Source organism: Trachypithecus francoisi, unplaced genomic scaffold, assembly GCF_009764315.1.
Source record: "Trachypithecus francoisi isolate TF-2019V2 unplaced genomic scaffold, Tfra_2.0 Lachesis_group1, whole genome shotgun sequence".
Classification (NCBI taxonomy): domain Eukaryota; kingdom Metazoa; phylum Chordata; class Mammalia; order Primates; family Cercopithecidae; genus Trachypithecus; species Trachypithecus francoisi.
In genome coordinates this window covers 132,271,557-132,297,026 of record NW_022681454.1, presented here as the reverse complement: position 1 = coordinate 132,297,026, position 25,470 = coordinate 132,271,557, and the positions used below count along the sequence as shown (strand labels likewise).

General features: G+C 32.4%; 1 protein-coding gene across 1 annotated transcript in view; it reads left to right on the top strand.

Annotated features, from left to right (window-relative positions):
* The first annotated feature begins 274 nt into the window (after nucleotides 1-274).
* Nucleotides 275-25,470, top strand: part of LOC117084947 (keratin, type I cytoskeletal 18-like) — a 147,128-nt gene continuing 121,932 nt past the window's right edge. Inside the window, exon 1 of the mRNA XM_033213337.1 lies at nucleotides 275-298. Coding sequence (XP_033069228.1) covers nucleotides 275-298 — 24 coding nt within the window. The remainder of the gene's footprint in view (nucleotides 299-25,470) is intronic.

The following is a 25,470-nucleotide window of genomic DNA, read 5'->3' as shown; positions in this document are numbered from 1 at the left end:
TGCTCGATAAATGTCAGTACCCCAATTTCCCTTTCCTTGCTTCCTTTCTATATGTTCTGGGCTAATCAAAAAGAAAATTTGACTATCTTCTCTCTAATGACATTTTTTTTGTTTATAAGTTTACTTATTTTCATTTTTTTTTCTCTAGTAAATGTATTTTGTTTTCTTTTGTGAAAGAGGCATATATGTCCCAAGGTTATTAAGTTAAGTTGGAGATTTATGTGTCTAGTGGCTGAGATTGTGAGTGAATGTAACTGTAGAAAGCTTCCCGAAGATGATGAGCACTGAGACGAAACAGGTATGTAAAGATGTTGTTTGGCGATTAGAATAGTGAGATGCTATTAGGATGTGTATTAATAAAATGTTTGCATAGACTCAATGTCTCACTTATTAATTATTCAAAGAATCCATGAAATAAAAATGCTAAACTGACAAGCCACAGCATTACTACTCTAATGCAGAATAGCATGCTAAAGATTTAAATTATAGCACCTTTTATTTGTCTCCATATAAACAACACTATTAAACTGAAAAAAAAATAACTAGCTTCTCCTAGGTTTAGCTCTTTCAATTGAAAACAGTTTGACACTTCCTCATCCTTTTTATGTTACTTTCATCTTTTTTCCCTGCAAAGTAGAAATTTTATTTAATATTGTTTATTTTAAATGTATAGTATATGAGGAAAAATTATGAAATTATTTTTAAAAGATGTTAGATGTAACAGGAGCAAACATTCATGAATATATATGATGTACTGGTGATTTTATACATAATTTTTCCTAGAAGTAGGTGTTATTAACCCAGTTTTAATATGAGGGAAGGGATGCTTCAATTTAAGTGACTTCCTCAAAGCCACACAGTTGATGAGTGGTGTAGGGGACACAAAGTAGGCCAGATGATTGCCTGGTTTTAATTATTTCTAGTTCAATCTTCTGTTGACAGTGGGCTTGATAGGTCTGGAAGATATAGATCTAATCTGACTTTGAGATATAGCCAGAAGAAAACTATGTTAAATGGGAATGAAGATGAATATATATTTAGTATGCTCTAAATGATATAATATTATGGCTTGCTAATTTTGTAACTACATTATAAAAGTCTCTTTAGTCATGACTCTATGAATAAAAGAAACATATTGCTGAAATTTTAATTTTCTTCTCTATTTACTAATACATGTGATGACGGGCTTTCCAATATTTAACTTCAAACTTAATATTTCAACTTGGATATCAAATATAGATTACAACTTAAGATATTCAAAGAATAAATGTTAATTTATTGCTCCAAAAACCTACTTTTCTCTTAGTTTTTCCCACCTCAGTACATTTCACTATTTATATAGAATGCAGGTCTCAAATATGATCCACTCTTGACTTTCTCACTAACTGAGCATGTTCCATTAGCTCTAAATATCTAAAGACAATAACATCTCATCACTATCTCACTTTCAACATTGTAGTTGCAGATGCTCACATTTTTTTTTTTTTTTTTTTTTTTTTTTTTTTTTTTTTTTTTTGCTTGGGGTTGCTTAAATTACTTCTACCTAGTTTTGTTTGTGTTTTTGTTTTTTCTACCACCTGCAGTGGGTTGAATAGTGTCTTCCCAAATTTCATGTCCATCTAGACCCTCAGCATGTGACCTTATTTGGAAATAGGTCTTTCTTTGCATATGCAATTGGTTAAGAATCTCAAAATTAAATCTTCCTGGATTTAGTTAGGGTAATACTGGAATCCAGCGAACGATGTTTTTATAAGAAGATAAGAGAACCCAGAGAAGTAAAAGGAGAAGAAAATATGAAGAAAGAGGCAATATGTGACAACTTTGCCACTACTTTAGGAACTTGTTCCTATCTTTGTCTAAAATATTCTTTCCCTAACATCTTTGGGTGTCTCAGTATCTTTTTTCGTTTAGTCACCACTCAGATACTGCAGAGTTCCTTCTTGATCCTTCTATCTAATACTGTCCATAAATATATCATATCTCTCTTTATTTTTTAAAAAAATTTAAAAGCATCTGAAATTATTGTTTCTTTTTTCATTTATTTATTTTGTTCATACTTCAATTTAATTTAAGCTCCTTCAAGAAGGAACTCTTCCTGTTTTTTCTACCATTATCTGCACAGTGATCAGAAGAGGGATACCTAGAAGGTGGCCAATACAATTGACTGAAGTAGTTAGCTTCAGTCACAATAAGTATAGAAAGGGGCATAGCCTTGATAAGTTGGACTGGGGCATGTGGGAACTCTGAAAGCGAATCCTTACTAACATTTGAAAAAATAAAAGAATCTGCCATTTAATTATATTCATTATTTATTTGTCTTCTAGTCTCAGATTTGTCATTGATATACTAACACCAGAAAAATGAACCCAAAGCAAAACCGAAAACAAAGCTCATTTAAGATAGTAGTGCAGCACATACAAATATCCGGGAAGGGTTTAAAATTTCATATGCCCATGGTGTTTTGGGTAGGTAATAACAATTATCAGTAGCAGTTGCCCAGAATACAAAGATTCACAGCAATATCAACTAAGTTCAGTGAATGTCAATGTAAGTAATTTTAAAAAGATGCAGTAGTACTTTGTTTTTATACTTTCTAAATCAATAGGAACAAGAAAGAAAGAAGACATAAACTGGAGTCTTTCTAAGGTGGTATTGACCTTTATGCCATTAGGCCACTTTGAAGGGTGCTCAAATCTTTTTGCTTACCCATGACATATATCAGATGTTACTTTTAGAAACTTTGTCAAAGGATCAAGGTAATTCCTTTCTATTGGCAAAGCCTTATCAAATTAACTTGGCATTATATAAAATATGATGTGGATGTCCATAATAAAATGAAACAGGTATCAGTCAAAGGTGTTTTCTATAGATTTTGACAAGCCTCTTTGATTTTCTACTAAATATAATATTAAAAATTAGTCAAATATTACCTAAAGTTTGTTTTTGTTTATTTGTTTTAATTTGAAAAGTCTCAGTAGTGAATGAAAAACCCTTTCCCACATCCTGGAGTGGTGAAGGAAGAAAGAATGGATTTTGCTTACTGTCACTCTATATGCATGGGATTTAAAGATCAAAGTGAGAAAATATGACACTGTCCTTTATATGAAAGATGATCAAGAACTATATTTGAATTTTTTTGCTTATTTAGGACACAAATAGTCAACTTTGTCATTTCCCCAGTTGAACGTTATGAATAACCAAGTATGTATATTTTCCCCTTCCAGAGAGAATAAAAAAGAAAGTTGTTGAATTACATTATGCACTTCTACTTTGTTCCCTTGTGGTGATTTACATAAATCATCTCTTGTGACAATATGGTAAAAGTCTTGCAGTGGTAAGACTGAGAAAGACTGTGATAGCCTCTCTGTCATGCATCTTCCCGGAGAAGGAAAATCTTTAACAATGGCATTGTAGAAAAGGCTTGGATTCAGGGAGGATTGTCTATGAATAAACAAATACTTGCTGTCTACAAGTACAATTCCCAGCAACATCAAATAACTGAGATCATCATGTGGTTTCCAAGGAATTAAGCAAAGTGAAAGCCATTAACACTTAAACCCCTTGCTCTACACTGAATTTCCTACTCAGTCATATTGAGCCAGCATCCCACTATCTACCACAAATATCCTGCATCCTTCTCTGTCCCCCATAAGTGTGATTTAGCTCCTCACTATTCACAAATATATTTCAAAATAGTCTACATTTGTGATGCTTTCTTCTATTCTTTTCATGATTTCCACCAATCAATGCAATTTTAGCCAGTTATTTTTTTATAGAAAATTCTCTCGTCATCAAAGACGTTTTGCAAAATTAAACTTTGTATGTTCTCATCCTTTTATACTTATTTGCATCATTTTATCTCTATCAAATGCCCTCTCACTCTTGAAACTGTTACCTTTTAAATTATCTTTTTCTTTTTGTGCTAATTGCTTTCACATTTTTTCTCTGATGAAATTGTCTTACAAAATATGTTCCTTATCTTCTGTTTGTTTCTTAAATTTTGCTGACATTTTGTACTCATAACTTCTTTCTCCAGTGATCAGCTTTCTGATAGTCATTTCTTATTTATACTAACTAGATGACAAACGTTCATCTTTTATCTTTCGTTTTGTAAACACAATTTATGAATAGGTCTGTGATCCACACCCACACAAAAATCAATTTCAAGCTTCCCATTGGAAGAATAATCTCATGTATGTTTTTATTATTATTTCAAAATGTTAAGGGCAAAACATAAAGACAATAATTTTTGTAAATATAGGTAGGTTAATAGACATAAATTTATATTATTTTATATAAATGTATAAATATAATACCTACATAGTTCTTGATTAGTCTTTATCTTGACTAATCCCATAAAGTAAGCATAACTAGTTGCCAAGGAGTACAGAAAGCTGAAGGTGTAAATAAAATTATTCAAATAAAGAACCACAGAATTTCCACTGAATAAGAAAGAAAAAAAAATTGACATAGGAAGGGTGATGGAGAGTTTTTAAAAACATGTGAAGGTCAGTAATATTTACCGTCACATTGAATGTGGAATGACTGAAGGGATAGGATTAGTGAAGGGAGAGGGGCGGGAATTAAAGATGATGGTCTGAGAGTGAAGCATTGGCAGGGGACAGCCTACAGGAAACTGGGACTCAGCTCTCAGTGCCAACAGAGAGAGCAGAGGATGGGGCCCTTGATCTAGAACCTTACTTGTCAACAGAGGTGTAAGAAGCATATTCTCATGTTCTCCATAGCTGGTAAAATCTTAGATTAGTTTCTAGTATACAACCTTATAGAAATCTCCATCTCCATTCAGTATCAAAGAACAAGAAAATTCATATGGAACAAATAGCCTTAAAATAGCAAATTAAATAAATCTGAACTTTGTAAATGCTGAAATTCCTCCTTGTTTGCATTTTATTCATATATGTTTCCTAGACTTCTACTGTGTTCAGGGCTTTTGTGCAGAACTATTTTGAGGAATTCTTTGAGATTCCCTGGATATTCCTGTCTGGGAAAACAAAAACAAAAAACATGTAAATTGGCTCAAGTTGTGTCAACATGATAGAAAATTGTGGAGGCAGGTACGCCTTTGCATTTGGACAGTCTTTCACTTAAAAGAAAAATAGTTTATATTCAAAGAGAATATATAGTACACAGGACTTTAAAAAAAAATTTATATTCCAGAACTTTGCCTTTCCTGATTGAAAATGCATTGTAAATAAGGTAAAACATTATTCAAAGTGATTGTAAATTAATGGAGTTAAATTTCTAAAAATATAAAGAGTACAATTTTTAATTATCTGGTTCATGAGGATGCTTTCCATCTGCCTCCATTGTGTTGACCTGGAAATAGTATAAAATTTGATTCACTGTTGTATTGAATTAACAGTTAGAAATTCTGTCCTTTAAAAATACAAATTTACTAAAAAGGAAAAATTACTACCTCAAGTGGGGAAGGGAAGAAAAGAAACACTTGCTAATTTTTTTTTGTACTAATGTGTGTGACCTGATTTTATAACTTTTACTGAGTAGCTAAAAGTAGCTCTGCCTCTGGGATAACTATTATGTACCTTAGCAATGCTATTCACCCATTAAGAATCTTAGGGACCTTGAAACAGACTGCTTACTCCACAGTGGCTATATTTAACTACCTTCTGGAGAACACACTCTACAATTTTTGTAAGAATATCTGATGTGTGCCTATATGATAAGCTAGCAAGATAGGAGGCAGCTTTTTAAATCCCACAGTACTTCATTTAAGAATGATAAAAGATAATTCAAAGAAAAAGATCCTATTTTGAAATTTCATTCAACTAAAATATCATATAAAGTATTTACCTTACAGAATAATATTTACTTTGTATTATGCAGACTTATTACAGCCTATATAAATTAATGATTTAAGTTGGAAAATGATTAAGTCTCATGTGTGTAGAACATAATCTTGTGAAAATATTTTGAAATAATTAGTTATAAGCTCCTTCTATCTTTGCAGAATGTGAATGAATTGGTTATCCTTTAACGTTCTTTTTTTAAAATTATACTTTAAATTGTGGGATACATGTGCAGAACATGCAGGTTTGTTACATAGGTATACACCTGCCATTGTGGTTTGCTATACCCATCCACCCGTCATCTACATTAAGTATTGATCCTAATGCTCTCCCTCCCCTAGCCCCTCACCCACCAACAGAACCCAGTGTGTGATATTTCCCTCCCTGTGTCCATGTGTTCTCATTGTTCAGCTCCCACTTATGAGTGAGAAAATGCGGTGTTTGGTTTTCTGTTCCTGTACTAGTTTGCTGAGAATGATGGTTTCCAGCTCACAGGTCCCTGCAAAGGACATGAACTCATTCGTTTTTGTGGCTGCATAGTATTCCATAGTGTATTTATGCCGCATTTTCTTTATCCAGTCTGTCATTTATGTGCATTTGGGTTGGTTCCAAGTCTTTGCTATCGTGAACAGTGCTGCAATAAACATACGTGTGCATGTGTCTTTATAGTAAAATGATTTATAATTCTCTGGGTATATATCCATTGATGGGATTGCTGGGTCAAACAGTATTTCTGGTTGTAGATACTTGAAGAATAGGAATCTCCACACTGTATTCCACAGTGGTTGAACAAATTTACATTCCCACCAAAAGTGTAAAAATGTTCCTATTTCTCCACATCCGCTCCAGCATCAGCTGTTTCCCGACTTTTTAGTTTCCATTTGTTTGTGTCTTCTCTTATTTCTTCAAGCAGTGATTTGTAGTTCTCCTTGAAGAGGTCCTTCACATCCCTTGTAAACTGTATTCCTAGGTATTGTATTCTGTTTGTAGCAACTGTGAATGGGAGTTCACTCATGATTTGGTTTGCTGTTTTCCTATTATTGGTGTATTTAGGGATACTTGTGATTTTTGCACATTGATTTTGTATCCGGAGACTTTGCTGAAGTTGCTCATCAGCTTAAGGAGATTTTGGGCTGAGACGATGGGGTTTTCTGAATATACAATCGTGTCATCTGCGAACAGAGACAATTTGATTTCCTCTCTTCCTATTTGAATACCCTTTATTTCTTTCTCTTGCTTGATTACCCTGGCCAGAACTTCCAATACTATATTGAATAGAAGTGGTGAAAGAGGGCATCTTTGTCTTGTGCCGGTTTTCAAATGAAATGCTTCCAGTTTTTGCCCATTCAGCATGATATTGGCTGTGGATTTGTCATAAATAGTTCTTACTATTTTGATATACGTCCCATCAATACCTAGTTTGTTGAGAGTTTTTAGCATGAAGGGGTATTGAATTTTATCGGAGGACTTTTCTGCATCTATTGAGATAATCATGTGGTTTTTGTCATTGGTTCCGTTTACATGATTGATTACATTTATCGATTCGCGTATGTTGAACAAGGCTTGCATCCATGGATGAAGCTAACTTGATCGTGGTGGATAAGCTTTTTGATGTGCTGCTGGATTTGGTTTGCCAGTATTTTATTGAGGATTTTCACACTGATGTTCATCAGGGATATTTGCCTGAAATTTTATTTTTTGTTGTTGTGTTTCTGCTGGGTTTTGGTATCAGGATGATGCTGGCCTCGTAAAATGAGCTGGGGAGGAGTCCCTCTTTCTCTATTGCTTTGAATAGTTTCACAAGGAATGGTACCAGCTCCTCTTTGTACCTCTGCTAGAATTAGGCTGTGAATCCATCTGGTCCTGGGCTTTTTTTTTGGTTGGTAGTCTATTAATTACTGCCTTAATTTCAGACTTGTTATTGGTCTATTCAGGGATTTGATTTCTTCCTGGTTTAGTATTGGAAGGGTGTATGTGTCCAGGAATTTATCAATTTCTTCTAGATTTTCTAGTTTACTTGCGTAGAGGTGTTTACGGTATTCTCTGATGGTAGTTTGTATTTCTGTGGGATCAGTGGTGATATACTCTTTATCATTTTCTAATTGCGTCTATTTGATTCTTCTCTCTTTTCTTCTTTATTAGTCTAGCTAGCAGTCTGTCTATTTTGTTAATCTTTTCAAAAAAAACAGCTCCTGGATTCATTGATTTTTTGAAGGGCTTTCCATCTCTTTATCTCCTTCAGTTCTGCTCTGATCTAGTTATTTATTGTCTTCTGCTAGTTTTTGAATTTGTTTGCTCTTGCTTCTGTGGTTCTTTTAATTGTGATGTTAGGGTATCGATGTTAGATCTTTCCTGCTTTCTCTTGTGGACATTTAGTGCTATAAATTTCTCCCTAAACACTGCTTTATCTGTATCCCAGAGATTCTGGTACATTGTGTTTGTTCTCATTGGTTTCAAAGAACTTATTTATTTATAGATGACAATTTTCTTCTATTGAAACCAATACATAATCCTTTATGTTCATTTACATTGAGATTTTAAATGTTATTCTCATTTCCTTCATCTCTATGGTGAAGTACTTAACATGCAACAGTATTTGTAGTGAAACAAATGCCAAATCTTCAAGAATATTTCTCTTAACATGATTTGATCACTTATCCATGACAGTTTTTCTCTACCATAATGGTTTCAATGGAGGGTGGCAGTGTTTGCTGAAGTGTGAACTGAGGGCCACCAGCACCATCATCTCCTGCGACACTTGCCAAAAAGTATCACTTCACACACTAACAAAGAAGTCATGGTTAAGTCTAGTAATCTTCATTCTAACCAAGTAGTCTTGGGAAATCTTTTGCCCAAAACAGGTTGAGATCCACTAGTATATGATATAAATTAATTAGTAGTACTAGATTAAGTATTTTTCAAATATTTATGTATTTCTTTAATTGTTGGTTTGGTACTGATACTGTTAAAATGTTGATAATTCTAGAATAACTTTAGTTTTTATTATACATTAGTAGATCTACTGTAATTGGAAACACCTTTGTTTAAATGGTCTCTTCCTTGCGCACATTATCTCCAAGTGCATGCAGCTCTTCAAATTTTTAATATAAAAATTATCATAGAAATTTATTCCAAACTTGCTGACATGTGGAAGGAAGTGTTCAATTGGCAAATTAATCATTGTTTTTGCAGGGTTTGGAGCAAGAGAAAAATCCTCTACTGAGTGATATGGGAAATCAGAGACCCCATATTTTCTTCCGATGTCATCAACAAATATTTTTCTCCAGGCCATCATCTATAAAAGAGACACACTATATAAAATACAAATATTTATTTTTTCATATTTATTTTTTAAATAATTAAATAAAACTATTAATATTTTCCAGATTTGAATAATCAAAGATCCATTTTAATACATCATTGTAAAATTGTTCACTAATAGTATTAACTAATCCCTTTTTCATTTTACTATTTTGTTTTCATGTATGATTAAACTTTTACTCTGCATAAATGAATATTTAGGAATTTCATCAACTCAAAGTACTCAATACAAGTAAAGGTCAATCAGTTTGCATTTGTGGGTGGTTCTTGTGTTACTTCTCTGAGTCCCACTATCACGTTTACTCGCATTTAATGTGCAAATTAAAATATTCTAATAGCTATGGGCAGACATTTAAATAATGAAGCAGCATTGCAAAACACACTTGGCTTTGTGTTCACATTTTTTAGAGTTATCACTTAGCAGATGCTGAGCAGGAAGCCATATTAAGTGTTTACATTACAGTCTATCATATACTTTTGTAAATTCATGTTTAATTACAAATTTGGGGTTTTACTTTTTTTAAAATTTAAATTATTTATTTATGTACTTATTTATGGGTTATATGAGATGTTTTGACACAGGTATGTAATATGAGATACTCACATCACAGAAGACAAAGTATCCATCCCCTTAAGTATTTATCCTCTGTGTTACAAACCATCCAACTACACTCTTTTAGCTATTTTAAAACGTACAATTAAGTTATTATTGACTTTAGTCACCCTATTGTGCTATCAAATAGCAGGTCTTATTCATTTTTTCTAACTATGTTTTTGGTATCCACTAATCATCTCCATCTCATTCTGAGATCCCTACTGCCCTTTAAAGACTCTGGTAACCATTCTTCTGCTTTCTATGTACATGAGTTCAATTGTTGTGATTTTCAGATCCCACAAATAAGTGAGAATATGTGATGTTTGTCTTTCTGTGCCTGGCTTATTTCACTCAATATAATGATATCTAGTTCCACCCATGTTGTTGCAAATGACAGGATCTCATTTGTTTTTATGGCTGAATACTACTCCATTGTGTATATGTAGCACATTTTCTTTATCCATTCATCTGTGGATGGACACTTAGGTTGCTTCCAGATCTTAGCTGTTGTAAATAGTGCTGCACCAAACACAGGAGTGCAGATATCGCTTCAGTAGAGTGATTTCCTTTCTTTTGGAAATATACCCAGCAGTAGGATTGTTGGGTCCTATGGTAGCTCATTTTTTAGTTTTTTAAGGAACCTCCAAACTGTTCTCCAGATGGTTATTCTAATTTACATTTTCACCAACAGTGTACAAGAGTTCCCCTCTCTTTACATCTTTGGAAGCATTCATTATTGCCTGTCTTTTGGATAAAAGCCATTTGAACTGAGGTGAGATAATATCTCATTGTAGGTTTTGTTTGCATTTCTCTGATGGTCATTGATATTGAATACCTTTTCGTATGCCTGCTTTCCACCTGTATGCCTTCTCTTGAGAAATATCTATTTAAATCTTTTGCCCATTTTTTGCTTGAATTATTAGTTTTTTTCCCCCTTATAGTTGTTTGAACTTCTTATATATTCTGGTTATTAATTCCTTGGCAAATGGATAATTTACACAATTTTCTCCCATTCTGTGGGTTGTCTCTTCATTTTGTTGATAGTATTATAATAGAAATTTGAATCAATCATATTTAATTGTCTTATTGTTCACAACCAAAACTGTTATGAGATCTTAAATTCTTTCATTACTTTGGATTTCAGAAGTACTTTACAATGACTGAGAAGTTTAATGAAATACTTTATATCATAATCATGAATAGCAAAATCTGTCTTATAAAAGTGTATTATGCTGATGAACTACCTTCACTGATAATTTACAATGTGCGAGAAACTGAACCTGTTCATACCCTAGAAATTGTAAATTAGCAAAAGCTGCAAATCAAGGGCTCCCTCTCCTCTACTCTCCTCATAGACTGGTTTTCAAGGCTTTACCACTGGAAGAGGAACTGCTATGAGTGAGGAGTTGGTATTAAGTGAAAAGATAAAGAACCACATAGGTAATCCTGAAAAATATCCTAATGAGAAATGTTCTTCTCTGTTTCAAATTGTCATACAATCATTTTAGTTTAAATGCAGCTGAGTGTGTGTGTGTCTCTGTGTGTGTCTGTCACATAAAAAACTAGTGGGAGGCAGCAGTATACTTTAGCGGTAGCTAAAGTATAGCTGTCAAAAGCAAATTTGAAAGGGAGATCTTCCACGGTTTTAATTCTAATTCCTCTGTACTTTACTAAGTTATCTTTAAATTTCTGTTTTCTTATTTATGAAATGGGGATATCAATATAATCTACTGCAAAAGTTGGCTATAAAGATGCATTGAAACAAGGTAGGTAATAACATTTTCCACACCAGTTGTTTAATAAAGGTCAAATATTGTCACTGTGATTGATACTATTATTGTTCTACTTACCGTTCTTATTGATAGCAAGAAAACACATGTGTTCAATGTGTTTTTCAGTTTTGCCAATAGCTTAAAAGTTTCCTTGGGCATTTTTCAAAAAGAAAGATAATAGTAACAATTAATATTTAGTTTTTAATATTTGCAAATTTGCTAATTATTTTGAGCCACATTCAAACTGATTTATTACTTTTTGTCAGTTATCTGACAACTCAATAGGACAAGTATTACTGTTATTGTAATTTTAATTGATGAAGAAAATGAGCTCAAAAATGTTTTCAGTAGCTAAAGTAAGAATTCCAATGTAATTCTGAAGGCTTAAAAATCTTGTTCTCATAGACTGCGTGGAATGCTATCTCAAAAGTTACTAGCAATAGTACTTTGTAATATTTCCTAAATATTAGAAATATTGTTTATTGGATTTTACCAGAGAATGAATTAAAATAATCAGCATGCTCTTTAACATTTTTATCCTCTATTAAAGTGTTCTAAATTTGTGTGTATAAAATATTTAATATATTTAGTGAGAATGTTGGACTGTGTATTAATGTGTTTGCCAAAGATAAAGAATTTATTACATTATATAAGTGTTTTAAAAATATTCCAAATCTGACCTAAATTTCAAGTCAAATAAATTTTTCAGGGCAGTATTAGATTGATTGGGCTGATTCCCAAAGCTTTGCTTTCCTTAATATTCTTTCTATGTCAGGAGAATTGGCAGCATTGTGAATCAATATCTAAAAGAATGCAGTCTTATCTTAAACTGAAAATATTATTTTAAAATTGTTTATGTTTAACTTTCTAAATTATAAAATGTTATAAAGAAGAATACACCACATGAATCATTATTTAATATATTTAAATTACATTTTTTCTTCATAAATCACTCTACACTATAGGATTGATTAAAAGACCACAAGATATATTTTTACATATGAAATTTTAAGAAAATATTCCAAAATTCAGAAAACATTAAAGTTAGGCTTCTTCATTTGTATATATATTATACCCTGTGTTATTTTTGTATATACATAGACATACTTGCATAAAATCACATGCAACTTTCCTAGTTACCATAGCTTTGAAAGATGATATTTTTCATATGTATTATTCATAAAATCCTCAGGCTAATTTATACATGAAAGAAAAGAAAAATGTAACTCTTGATCATATATATTTATGAACAGAAACCTAAAAGATTTATAATCGTTACATTATGGCAAATTTCTATCATATGATGTATTAACTTGCAGTCATACCCTTAAGTAGAGAAGTCCTGTGATAGTATATAAATCGCAGGATATTTGGTTTGGAAAAAAACTCTTTTGGGATGAACCTATTCATAATGCTACACGTTGGATGGGTGATTTCAATAACTTTCTAGGATTTCCAAATAGGCAAAATGAGTTTTATTTTATTATGAGGTAGCCCACCCTCACTCTCTGTCCATAAAACATATCTCATTATAAACTAATTGTATAGATATATAAATTTAACACTTAAAACCAAAAATCTTGTACTAATCTAGATCAGTCATGTGTATGAAATTCTCCATGACACTGGAATCCACAAAAAAATACAGTTCTTTACCTTTCCAAATTACATTTTCGGGGTCTATATCACCTGAATTGTTGGAAATTATGATATTTGTGTGGAGGCACTTCTCCTTTACTTTACAATTAAGTAGGAATATATTATATACAATCAAGGTAAATTGGAGAAGAGTATTTTATTTTTAATTTAGTGTCATTTCTTTTAATACATTTAGTACATCAGTAGTTTTGACACTTACTTGCTATGTGATCTTGGGTAAGTTATATTACCTCTCTGTGTCTTGACTGCATAATTTTTATAATAAAAATAGCCACTTTATAGGGATAATATAAACATAAATTATAATTTAATACACGTAAAGTATTTTAGAAAACATTTGCATAAAGTATATACTGAATAAAAGTTAGCTGTTATCCATTAAAGCCAGGTCAAACTGCTGGAAGCAACTACTCTCTCCCTTCAGCTTGGATATGAACTCGTGGGGCTGCTATTTTTACAGATTATTTGTCAATTTTCCACAGAGCTTCCCATCAAGGTTTCTTCTACATTTTGCATAAGGAATATTGATGAGGTGTAATTTCCTGTTTCTCAAAACTCTTTCCTTTACTCCTAAAATTTTGTATTTTTAAAATTTTTTATGGTTTCTCAATTCGTTGCTCCATTATATAATATTTGCAATATTGTTTATTAAGAATTTTAAGTCATTAAGAAAGCTCTTTAAAAGAAAAGAAAGTAATGTATAAATGATTTTCAAAAATATAATTGAATCTTCTCAAGATAAAGTTTATAATTCCACACACACACAAAAAGCACTGAAGAGGTATTTTGGCAAACTCAATATATTGTTCCCATACATGAATACAGTTATTTATGACAACTATAGTAAATACAGTGTGTAGGTGATTTCTTCATACAGGTTATGTCCTACAGAGATTTAATTGTTTTAAATACAATAATATGAATACAGTCTCATCTCATTTCCTTAGTCCTTGAGAAAAATCATTTTTACAGCTCCTTACAATGTAAGATTATTTTATCATGGATAAACAGTTTTACTTTCCTGCAGGATGAAATTTACTGATCCATAGAGTGATCAGGAATTTGTTCATACCATTGTTTCTGCCTTGAATTTCTTCTCTGCTCTTAAACTACAGTTTGTTATGATGATTCTGGCCCTCTGTTTCTTAGAAGCCCCCTTCCCTTAACCTGAAACCCTCCTCCATTGCTCATTCTGTCTTGCCATGTTCCCCCAGAGCAATCTTTTATTATTTACACTGGAGATTATTAAAAGTACTTTATTAAAGGAACAGATGGGTTTAAGTCTAGCTGCACAGTGATGGAACAACAGACATTTAAATGGATATCCAAGTTAAGACCCTTTCTAATTATGGATACCATCTACATCTTTATTTGTTTCTTCACCTTTCCTCAACCAATCCTTTCTTGTCATGAATCCCATTACTTCCTCTGTCAGTTTTTGTCTCTTAAAACTAAATATTTCAGGTTTGGCCAGAAGTTACAGGAAGCCCCCTTCTGATCATTTGATTTGTCACTCTAGCTTGATGGAAAGAATAATTATACTTCCATGGTTAATGCAAAGCGAGGTGTTCAAATAACATTCTATTCTCCTGTCAATATATTTTGAATTAGTTTTATAGAGGCAATAACACATCTGTAACCTACAAAAGTAAACTTTCATTAATAAAAAACAATCGTACCATCTCAAAATAAATGTAAGCTAATTGTATGTGGGGAATAAACGTCTACTCTACCCAGTAACTTGTCTTTGCCATTGCCACATCTGAAACAACACATTTCACCGTAATCATGCAGAGGAGCACTTATGGGATTCTGTTTCTCAACTAAGCTCATGGGCTATAAATGTTTCTCTATATTTTTGCTAGAAACAAGGTCCAAATTTGATTCGGTTCTTTTTATTTCATCTTTCGCCGTATTGTCGGGGGAAACAGGTAAAGGAGTAGGGATGCTAGTCAAACTACAAAATTAGAAACATGTGTAAGAAAAAATTCATTTTTAAATTGCTTATACTTGTATTAATTTTATCTACAAAACCTCAAACAGCTTCTTAGATAGCTTGTGCTGTGAATTGTTTAAAAATATTATTGTCATTCTAGTGGTCAAAGAAACAGAGGCTTTTCATGGTTGAGGTATCTTGCAAAAATAATATTTTTTGTTTAAATCAGCTGTACAAAACTTCTCAATTCATATGAAATAAATAACATATACATCTGATTGTTGGCATTTATAAATGCTATTGAAAAGGAACATGAAGTGGACCATTTTTAAAGATGGGAATAGAATATATAGCTCATGCTTATGGGTAATGGAAGAGGTCAAACAGGCCATGAACCTAGGAATAGCATATCTTCTTCACATGTGCTTCAGAGACATGCATGGATATTTTGAGAATAGAAATTGCTTTCACTGTGTTGAGGGTGAGAAAATTAATTTGAAGAGGATATAGATAGATTTATAGGTGACTTATTCTTATGTTTGAATAATCCATGTCGACTTTCTTTCAGAAGGAATCAAGATCTTAAACTATTTTCTGTTCATTCCTAATCAACTAGTATGTTACTTCCCACCTCATCCTTGCTTTTTCCTTTTTTAAATGTAACTCTAGTTATTATTGGTTTATGTTGATCACTTGTAAATTAACTTTGAGGTAGATACAGAGTTATCTCTCAGTACCTCAATGGTTTTCTTGTCTGGGGTTGAAGATATTTTATTGGTCTTCATAAATGCTTTCAACCATTTGAAAACAATAATGCAATGCATAGAAATAAAAACATTTTATGTTGTCTCTGTCTTTATAAAAACACACCTAATCACACACAGAAATGTATGAATGTAGGAATGCATGTATATATATGTTTGTTTGTATACATATATATTTTATATTTGAAATGAAAAGTAATAAATTACATATACTCATCATACCCAATATACTCTGTCTTCTTTTCTTTCTCAATCAAATGGACTTCAATTTATCTAAACTAATCTTTTCAGGTCTATTATATTCTTTTATATTCTATCTTATTTTTTAAAATGCTGGCCAAAATCTAGCATATAGATTTCATAGCCCGCTATTTGTTACAACTTATTTTGAAAACAGTATTTAAAATTAGATCTGGTAGATAAAACAAAAACATTCATTTCAGTTTAAATATAATGTAGTCAACAACAACAACAAAAAATGAAATAAGTAACTTCATTACTTTAGGAGAACAGTATGCAAAAGAGTGTACATTATAAAGTAGTAAATGCCTTGAGAAAGTGATGTATAAAATGTTTGGTCCCTGTCACACCAATATAGGGATACTATGAAAGTATAATATTTTCCTCTCATAAAATAAGAATCATGTGGAATAAACCATTTTATAAAAATTTAGTGATGAGAATTACTATTATGAAGTGAAGGAAAATTAGATTTGTAATAAATTATCCCATTTACTTCAAAAGGTCCCTAAGTAGCTGTGGCACTCACCACATTAGGGGTTGTGAAAAATAGAACCCCATTTCAGGCAATATCCTAAGGTTCTTTTTTTCTCACCCCACACCCTTCCCCAACACATATACAAGCCACTCTTGGACAGCACACTATGAGAATACGATAGCAGGGGAGTTGTTCAGAAATCATTGCTGCCTAAACTTATAGGAGATTGACAACTATTGAGAAAAGCATTTTGAAAACAAAAATAAGATACTGGCTTCTAAAACCATTGTAAAGTTAGACTTCAGAAAAAAATAGTACATTAAGAAAGATAAGCATGCGTGCACATGCACACACAGAGAGACAGAGAGAGGGAGAGAGTAGTTAAATAAAGAAAATTATGCATTTCTAAGGCCACTTGAGATTGTAATTATTCTCTCTGCGATGAAAGAAAACCCAGATTTTTAACATTTAAGAAGTTAGGAATAAAGTTGTTCTGTTCAGAAATTAATAGCTTAGAGGAAATATACAAAGCTTTATATTTTTAGGGAGACTAGAAATAGAAATGGTGATCTAGCTGTTTTTGTGGTTGTTTGTTTGTTTTGTTTTCTTTCTTTTTTTTTTTTTTCTTTTTTGAGATGGAGTCTGACTCTGTCACCCAGGTCAGAGTGCAGTGCAGTGACATGATCTTGGCTCACTGCAACCTCCGCCTCTCAGGTTACATCAGTTCTCCTGCCTCAGCCTACCAAGTAGCTGGGATTACAGGCATGTGCCACCATGCCCAGCTAACTTTTGTATTTTTAGTAGTGATAGGGTTTCACCATGTTGGCCAAATTGGTCTCGAACTCCTGACCTCAAGTGATCTGCTCACCTCAGCTTCCCAAAGTGCTCGGATTACAGGCGTGAGCTACCACATCCAGTGTGATCTTGCTGTTTTTAGTTCATCTCAGTGTGTTACTTTTTTGTTTCATTTTCTGATTATGGAATGTGAAGTGTACACATTTAAAGCAGATTATCAGTTTTGTTTTCACACTGTCCTGGGCTACTTTGATAAGAGGGAGAATCTGCCTTCATGACGTCATCTCCACACAATATGTCAAAGCCCTTTACACTTTATGGGAGATTATTGGAGTGGTTAAGGAGCAGGACAGGTAAGAAGAATCTTGAGAACAGTGGGTATTCATATTCAAAGACTGATGGGCCATCCACTGTTGGCAGTCTGTGTGCTCAGAATTCCTGTGGTTCCTGCACAGCAACTGGGCATCAATGCTAAAATCTCTCTTTACTGTCTTACATGCAAGGCACTGGCACCTCTCTATTCCACCTCCCTAGTTCCAGTGCTTCTTCCTTACAAGCATTGTGTCTTTGAGGAGTTGAAAATTCACTCTGAAAGGTGCTACCAGAATCTTGATGAAACATGCTCCAGCCAAAGGCAGCTTTAAGAACTGTCTCTTGGTAAGAATAGACTTTTGTTGTTGTTGTTCTTTTTTTTTTTATTGTATCTCAGAGCATGAGTGAAAGAGCAAACTAGGAGAGAAGCCAGAATATAAATTTTATCATCATTTAAAATCGATATAATCAATTATATTATCTTTATTGCACTTCATAAACAAAAGGCCTTATTTAATTATTCATATTTTACTTTATAAATTTACATATTTATTATCTTTTATAATAAAGGGTACAATATAGATAAATTATACATTTTTTTAAGGTGAAAAACTTTGTTCACTATCTTTGCAACCTAGAATAGTACATTCCAAGTTGTAGGCAGTCATGTTCGGTGCATAATAATAACATATTACTCATGTAGGAAAATGTTTTCTTGTGACCAGAATTTCTGCCTTGTTTCCTTCTTGAGACAAATAATATTAAAGAATACATGATTTAACAGATACAAGATATATATGAAAGTCATAAAAACCAACTTTAGGTTATTGGTTACCTCTGGAGAGTGAGGATGGAAGAAGTGACGGGAATGGTGCTTTTGTTCATTCTTTAATGCTTATTTATTTATTTACTTATTTATAAAATGCTGAAACTAAATGATAAAAACATTACCATGTATTAAATTTGGAGTTTGATAGAAACATAACTTATGTTATACTTTTGGCCAGTTTGTTTCATATCTTTCAAAATAAAAAAATCTAAAACTTTTTATAAGTATAAATGCATGGTTTAGTCCAATCGGTTAAAAAAAAAAAAAGTCTTAATATAAATGCCTGCCCCTTGGAAAATAATTTTACGGAGAAAAGGAGCATTTAAAAAATACATAGTGCAAAATCAAAACTTTCAAATAACAGTTTTCTGATAGTAACTGTGTTATCTTCACATTTAGCAGATATACAATGTTTCAATACCTAAACACACATGAGGCTAAACCCCTGGAGATGGTTGTTAACTCTGAATTTTAATAAGATATCAGAATTATTGAGAGTGGCTAGTGCCACACTATGAAGAAAAAATATACTTCTTAATTTATGAAGCCCTTGAGGGTTGGGATATCAAATTTTATCCCACAATTTCAACAATGTCCAGCTGGCACATAGTATGCCCTCAATTGCATTTTGTTACTATCGTGCAAATCTATAAATATTGTCATGTTTAACATAAAAATGACTATGAAAATGAACTACAAATCATGGAGGAATTGTATTGATAAATATTTCTTACAGCTATTGGTGAAAAACTTTAGGCAGGTGTAACAGAAAGCTTTCTGTTCTAATCTAACCAAGAGTCTTTTTCTTGTGATATCCAAATTTTGTTGATATTCTTTTTTATTTCCCACATTTTATTTCTCACATTAAATGATTTAAACATATGATGTAATTATCTTGAAACAGAACATTTACAACAGTTATTGGTAAAACTTCTGGCTCTGTTTTTGTAAATCCTCAACGAATACTTTAAATAGAACAACAATATCAATATTATTCTTATATAGATTATACTTGCTTCTAATTTGCTCTTCAAAATACCTTCCTCACCAGGTATACTGGTGCAGAAAAATTTTATTTTGTTTTGCTTTGTTTTGCTCCATACATAACCCTGCATATCCATGGCCCTGATCTGTAACAGGGCTATTCAGTCTCTTAAATGCTGACTTGTTTTATGTTTCCTCTAAGACAGTAATTATAATTTCGAAGTTGAAATCTCATTTAAAATCAGATTGCCTTCTTCTCCACATGCTCAAGAATATACAGAAATAAGGCTGTCATGATACTATCGGAGTAATCTCTTCACAATATCTCTTCTTGCATATCTTTTTAGCTCATGGTCATATTATGTGCACAGTTGTTTGCGTTATGTCATTTAATCGGTTTTTATTTTCTTCATGTATATAATGTTCACCAGCCATAATTATTCTAAAAATGGTAATCTTAATCTCACTGTCTTTCCACTAAACACTATAAAATGAGCATCTTGAGTAGTCTATCTTAATCAATATACTTCACTATAAGAATCCCTTAAAAGTGCAAATAAAATTCATATTAATATTTATGTGTGTCAAATATTTGGTAAAATTTAATAAAAGTCAGGATAAAAATAACAGTCATAAAGTAAGGTGCTCTAACACCTCCACAGATTTTTTTTTTTATTTGCAGATTTATGTAGCAGTGAAATCAGATGGGCAAACAGTCAATATAAACATATTTTATTGCACTGTCTGTTTTCACCAGATTTGTTGCTTGACAACATTTTTATTTACTGATAGCACTAAAAATGAAATGGATAAATGGAATCTGAAAGTATTTTTAACAAGCCTTGTTGGCTTATATAACATTTGGAATTTAAAAATTGCCTTATTTTATGATCAAACTTTCCCACCAGCATTATAAATACACAGCAAAAAATTTGATATGATGTCACAGAAATGAATAAATGTCATGTTTATTGAAAGACAGTAGCAGAATGTAATAATTTCAGAGTATAATATTTGTTAAAATTTTTCGATAGTGTTTTATATGTGAACTTTGACCTTATATAATTATATTTATAGCTTTATAAAATATTTTGGATTTTCTTACTTAACAATTTACAATGACAGTTTTAAAATTTTTGCTTATTATTGAGTCTCTTTAATTGTACCAAGGCTTTATAAGATAATTTATAAAAATTGACTCAATTTGTCATACCCATTCTGTAAGACAGACATCTTAATTTTACACTTGTAACATGTGAAATTTAGAACTATTTTAACTTGGCCACGATCATATGACTAACAAATTGACAGTGCCAGAATTCATAATTTACACTGAGTTCTGTCTGTTTTCATAACTTTAAGCTGTTTTCTACTTTGAATTACTTATGATCAAAAATTTTCCTCCAAAATTAGTGTTTAAAACTTTACTTAAAATAGGGAATTATAATAATGATTAATACTACTTAAAGATCACATATTTTTTACATGTTTCAAAAAATAATTCCTAGGTATCTTTATTCTGGTCACCTATATGCAATGGAACGAGGAGTTCAAAATAGCATTGCTGAAAAATGCTCTCTAGAAAAATATATTTTCATGGCACCTCTTTAAGACTTTCCAATAAACTAATAAGTGAAAGAATTTTAGGAACTTTTTTAAATAAAGAGAACAAAAAACATGTTAAGCTTTTGGCTGGTTAAAATATAGTTGATGTATTACTGGCTGTGTAAGAAGATCTTTGCCTTTCCTTTTATCCCTTTCTGTCTTACAACAGAGGATCTAGGTAAAGGAAAAATCTCAGACCTGGCAATATTCTTCACACCAGCTAAACAAAGATAAAGGAAGAATTTACTAATGTATTTTCTTAAGAAGAATATAAAATATAAAGAAATGTAATAAGAATGTATTTAACCTAGAACCATCAACAAAATGGTTTGAAGACAAAATAACCTAAGGGCTCCATGTGGTGTATTTTCTAATGATCATACACAGTTTGATTGAGCTCTAATTTTAAATAGTATTACAAGTAATGAAGCATAATAATTAGGTAGTTATGAAAAAATATGGAATAAAGATAATTAATGCTCCCTGATAATTATATTAATTATAGCTATATATATAAGAATGTATCATGAATAATTTTCAGACAAATTGCTAAAAAGAGAACATAGACAAAATTTTCCAAAATTTGGGGTGAGAATGTGGAACAGTAGTCCAGATTTTTAAGATTACTCCATTTTTCAATTTGTGAGAGCCTTCAAAATACCTTTTTTAAATAAGATAATGAAGGAGAAGCATAGTATATTATAGAGTAAGAGAAAAGAGAACAACAACAACAAAAAAGACTGACCTTAGTTCCTTTTGTCACCCCAAAACATAAGTAACTTATTTATATGTAAGGAAAACTATTTAGATGTATCCACTATCCTTGGTATTGCAGTTAAGATACAAGGCAGATAATAAGGGTACTTAATATTCACACCCTAACAAGACCTGTTAAGCAGTCTCCAAAAAATAGAACCAGTCTACCCCCGAGCACTGCCTTATATCCATGCTTATAAAAAGCAGAAGAGGCCCTCCCATCTTTATCCACTGCTACACCAACTTCCCATCCATTCCTCCCCAAACACATCAGAACCACCACCACCACCGACAACAGCAAAGATTGTGCTGAGTGACTTGAAGAAAATACAGGGTATTTATTACATAGGAATTATTGTAAAATGGTAACTATGACACTGCTTAATCATGGAACTTCCCAGTTTATCATCAAGAAGCACAGGAATAAACTCCCCTATGGAAAATTTTGTTTAGGGAACAGTGGGGAACAACATTAGCCCATAATTGAGTTTCTGTATAATCTTGTTTTGTACCCTAGTCACATGTGCTGCACTCGCCTATAGGGAACGCACAACATCTAGAGAAGCAACAATATTAGGAAATTAACTTTCATCAGAAAGTGAAACTGACTACAATGGATATGGGATAAGGGCATCTTCCTTGAGCAAGGTATAACTGCTTACGTATGCAAGAGGATCTTTGTATTCTCTTTACCCCTTTGTGCCCCACACGATGGAATCTGGGTGGATCTGGTGTCTCAGGGTCAATTAAGGGTTCTCTCCTCCGTTTCTGCAATGGCTGTGCTATGAAAATGAGAGTAAATAAACTCTGAACTGGATCTGAGATTAGAGTTTTAAAGCAGATTGGACAAAGTTTTCATAAACAACATAACCAGAAGATAACAGGATTTAAGTATTAAGAGAACAAAGTCTTGGTGCAAATCAAAGGTTTGAAATAGCACAGGCACAGGGCAATTGTTGGAAAACAGCATTTTCAGCTGAAACTACCTAATAAACTATTAAGTTTATTTATCAAGTTTATCAATTAACTATCTAAGCTGATTATGTATATTTTGCCATTTCAGAATTCTTGGGTAGATGTTTTTATTGAGCAGAGATGGCTCAAAATTTTCTGTGAATATCACATGTGTCTGTACTCACATAAAAATTAATATTAGCAGTTATTCTCTTATATCTGAAGATATAATTCTCCTTGTTTTACAGTAGAACATTTTTTTTAGCTCAAATAGTATGTTGGCTTTAGCTGTTTAAATAAAATATACCATTTCTGTAAATGGTAAAATGTATGGAAAACTGTTGATATTTCACATAGAAGATAATTCACTTCAACTTCGTGGTGTTTTTATAGCTAAAATTTTAAATGGATATTACATTGCTCTTTGTCGAATTTATGTTTGAAGCAATATTGTGTGAAAATTATTTCCAGTTGTGAATTATTCTGTCTGCACAACTTGCTTCCAATTATTTGCAATCAAGTTTATTGAATTGCTGAACTATCTAGATATGTTATGTTTGATTGTATCTAGACATTGTCTTTGTATAAAACAAAAATCATTTTGTATTACTTACAGTTTTCCCAAGAACAGACAGTAGCATTTACAAGATATATATGAAATAATATAAGGCAAAGTTATAAGCATTAAGTTATCTTAGACATTTTACTACCCTCAAGACATCTTATTTGTGATTCACTGTTTTCATTAAGTTCTCTTTCCAACAATAGTGTTTAAGTTTAATGCCATTTGTTTTTACTTCTATCTGCTCTGAAGGAATTCAGTTCTGTTGGTATCTAGCATGTAGGCATCTGACAGTTTTGTTTCAACTTTAAAGTTTTTTTTTTTTTTTTCAGTTCCATCCTGACAAAAAGTAAACATAAATATATTTTATTACCCAGATCATTTAACGAAAAAAGGAAAAATCTACATAATATGCAGAAATGTCAGTGTAACAATTGTGTTCTATATGAAATCATTAGAATAAACTTTTCAATAAACAAAACAAATTTTCCTCTATTTATTTATAAAAGTGGAGTACTAGACTGAGACATTTTCCACAGCTTTGTTAAATAATAAGTTGAAAATATTTTTGCTTCAGCCATTTAGTTTCTCTGTACAATATTTAAACAATTACATTTCCTATATATTAGAAGAAATGACCCATATTAAAATGCATCATTAAAAAAACGTACATTTAGGCTGGGGACAGTGGCTTACGCCTGTAATCCCAGCATTTTGGTTGGCCAAGGCAGGTGGATCATGAGGTCAGAAATTGGGGACTAGCTTGGCCAACATGGCGAAACCCTGTCTTTACTAAAGGTAAGAAATTAGCCAGGCATAGTGGTGCACACCTGTAATCCCAGATACTCAGGAGCCGGAGGCAGGAGAATTGTTGATACCCAGGAGGCGGAGGTTGCAGTGAGCCGAGATGGCGCCACTGCACTCCAGCCTGGGCAATAGAGTAAGACTCTGTTAAAAAAAAAAAAAAGAGAACATACATTTCAATTTATCATCACAATATACTTAAGGAAAAAAGTGTGCTGTTTTGCAATTAACAGCACCCCCACACAATTCCATGTATGTTAATATCTTGTAAATCTCAATATAATTTAAAAATGTAACTGAGATAGATTAATTACTATAAAAATAAACTATATTCAAAAATTAGAATGATACACTCAGGTCTCAGTAACTACTTTTTGTGTTCATTTCTTAATTCCCATTTGGAAGTATAGGAAACAATAAGAAGGGATTACCAATTTCACCAGACTCCATCAAATTCTCATTGTTACAACTGTTTCAGAGGGGGCAGATACTCTGAGTTGCTGACTCAAAAGACACACCCTAAGTTCTTCCTTTATAGCAGAAACTTGATTTTCTTAAGAGGCCAGTGTGCTCAAAAGCAGGAAATAGCTCATGATTTCTAATCACTGAATTGTTTTCAGCTCATTTGCTAGATCCTGGCCATTGGATTTACAAGAATCTCTGCTGGGAGGACCTGGGGAGGACTTTGCTTTCCTGGTAAAATAAATTGAAGCTCTCTTCACTGTTTTACTTTCTTAAAGTGCATATTTACTATAGTTACAAAAACCATGGAGTTACCATACAAAATCATGGTGAAAATCAAAAGTCAATATAATTAAGGTGGCAGAGTGTTCACACAGAATGGACCGGGGTTCTTTGATGACTTCATTAAAATTTCAACTTTTAAAAAAAAGTGAGCAAACTTGATGAAACTTGGGACCAATTACAAAGTGATAACTAGAAGGAAAAAGCAATACTTACTAGGATTGAATTGTGCCCCTCCCCAGCAAAACATTATATTGGACTACTAACCACCAGTACCTCAGAATGTGACTTTATTTGAAGATAGGATTTTTACAGAGGTAAGAGAGTTAAAATGAGGTCAACAGGGTGGGTCCTAATTTAATATGACTGCTGTTTTTTTAAAACAGGGAACATTTGGACGCAGACACAGACAAGCACACAGGCAGAATACCATGTAAAGAGTGGAGTTGTGCTGCCACAAGCAAAGGACCTACCAGAAGCTAAGAGAAGCCTGGAACAGATCCTTCCCCAGAATCTTCAGAGAAACCATGGA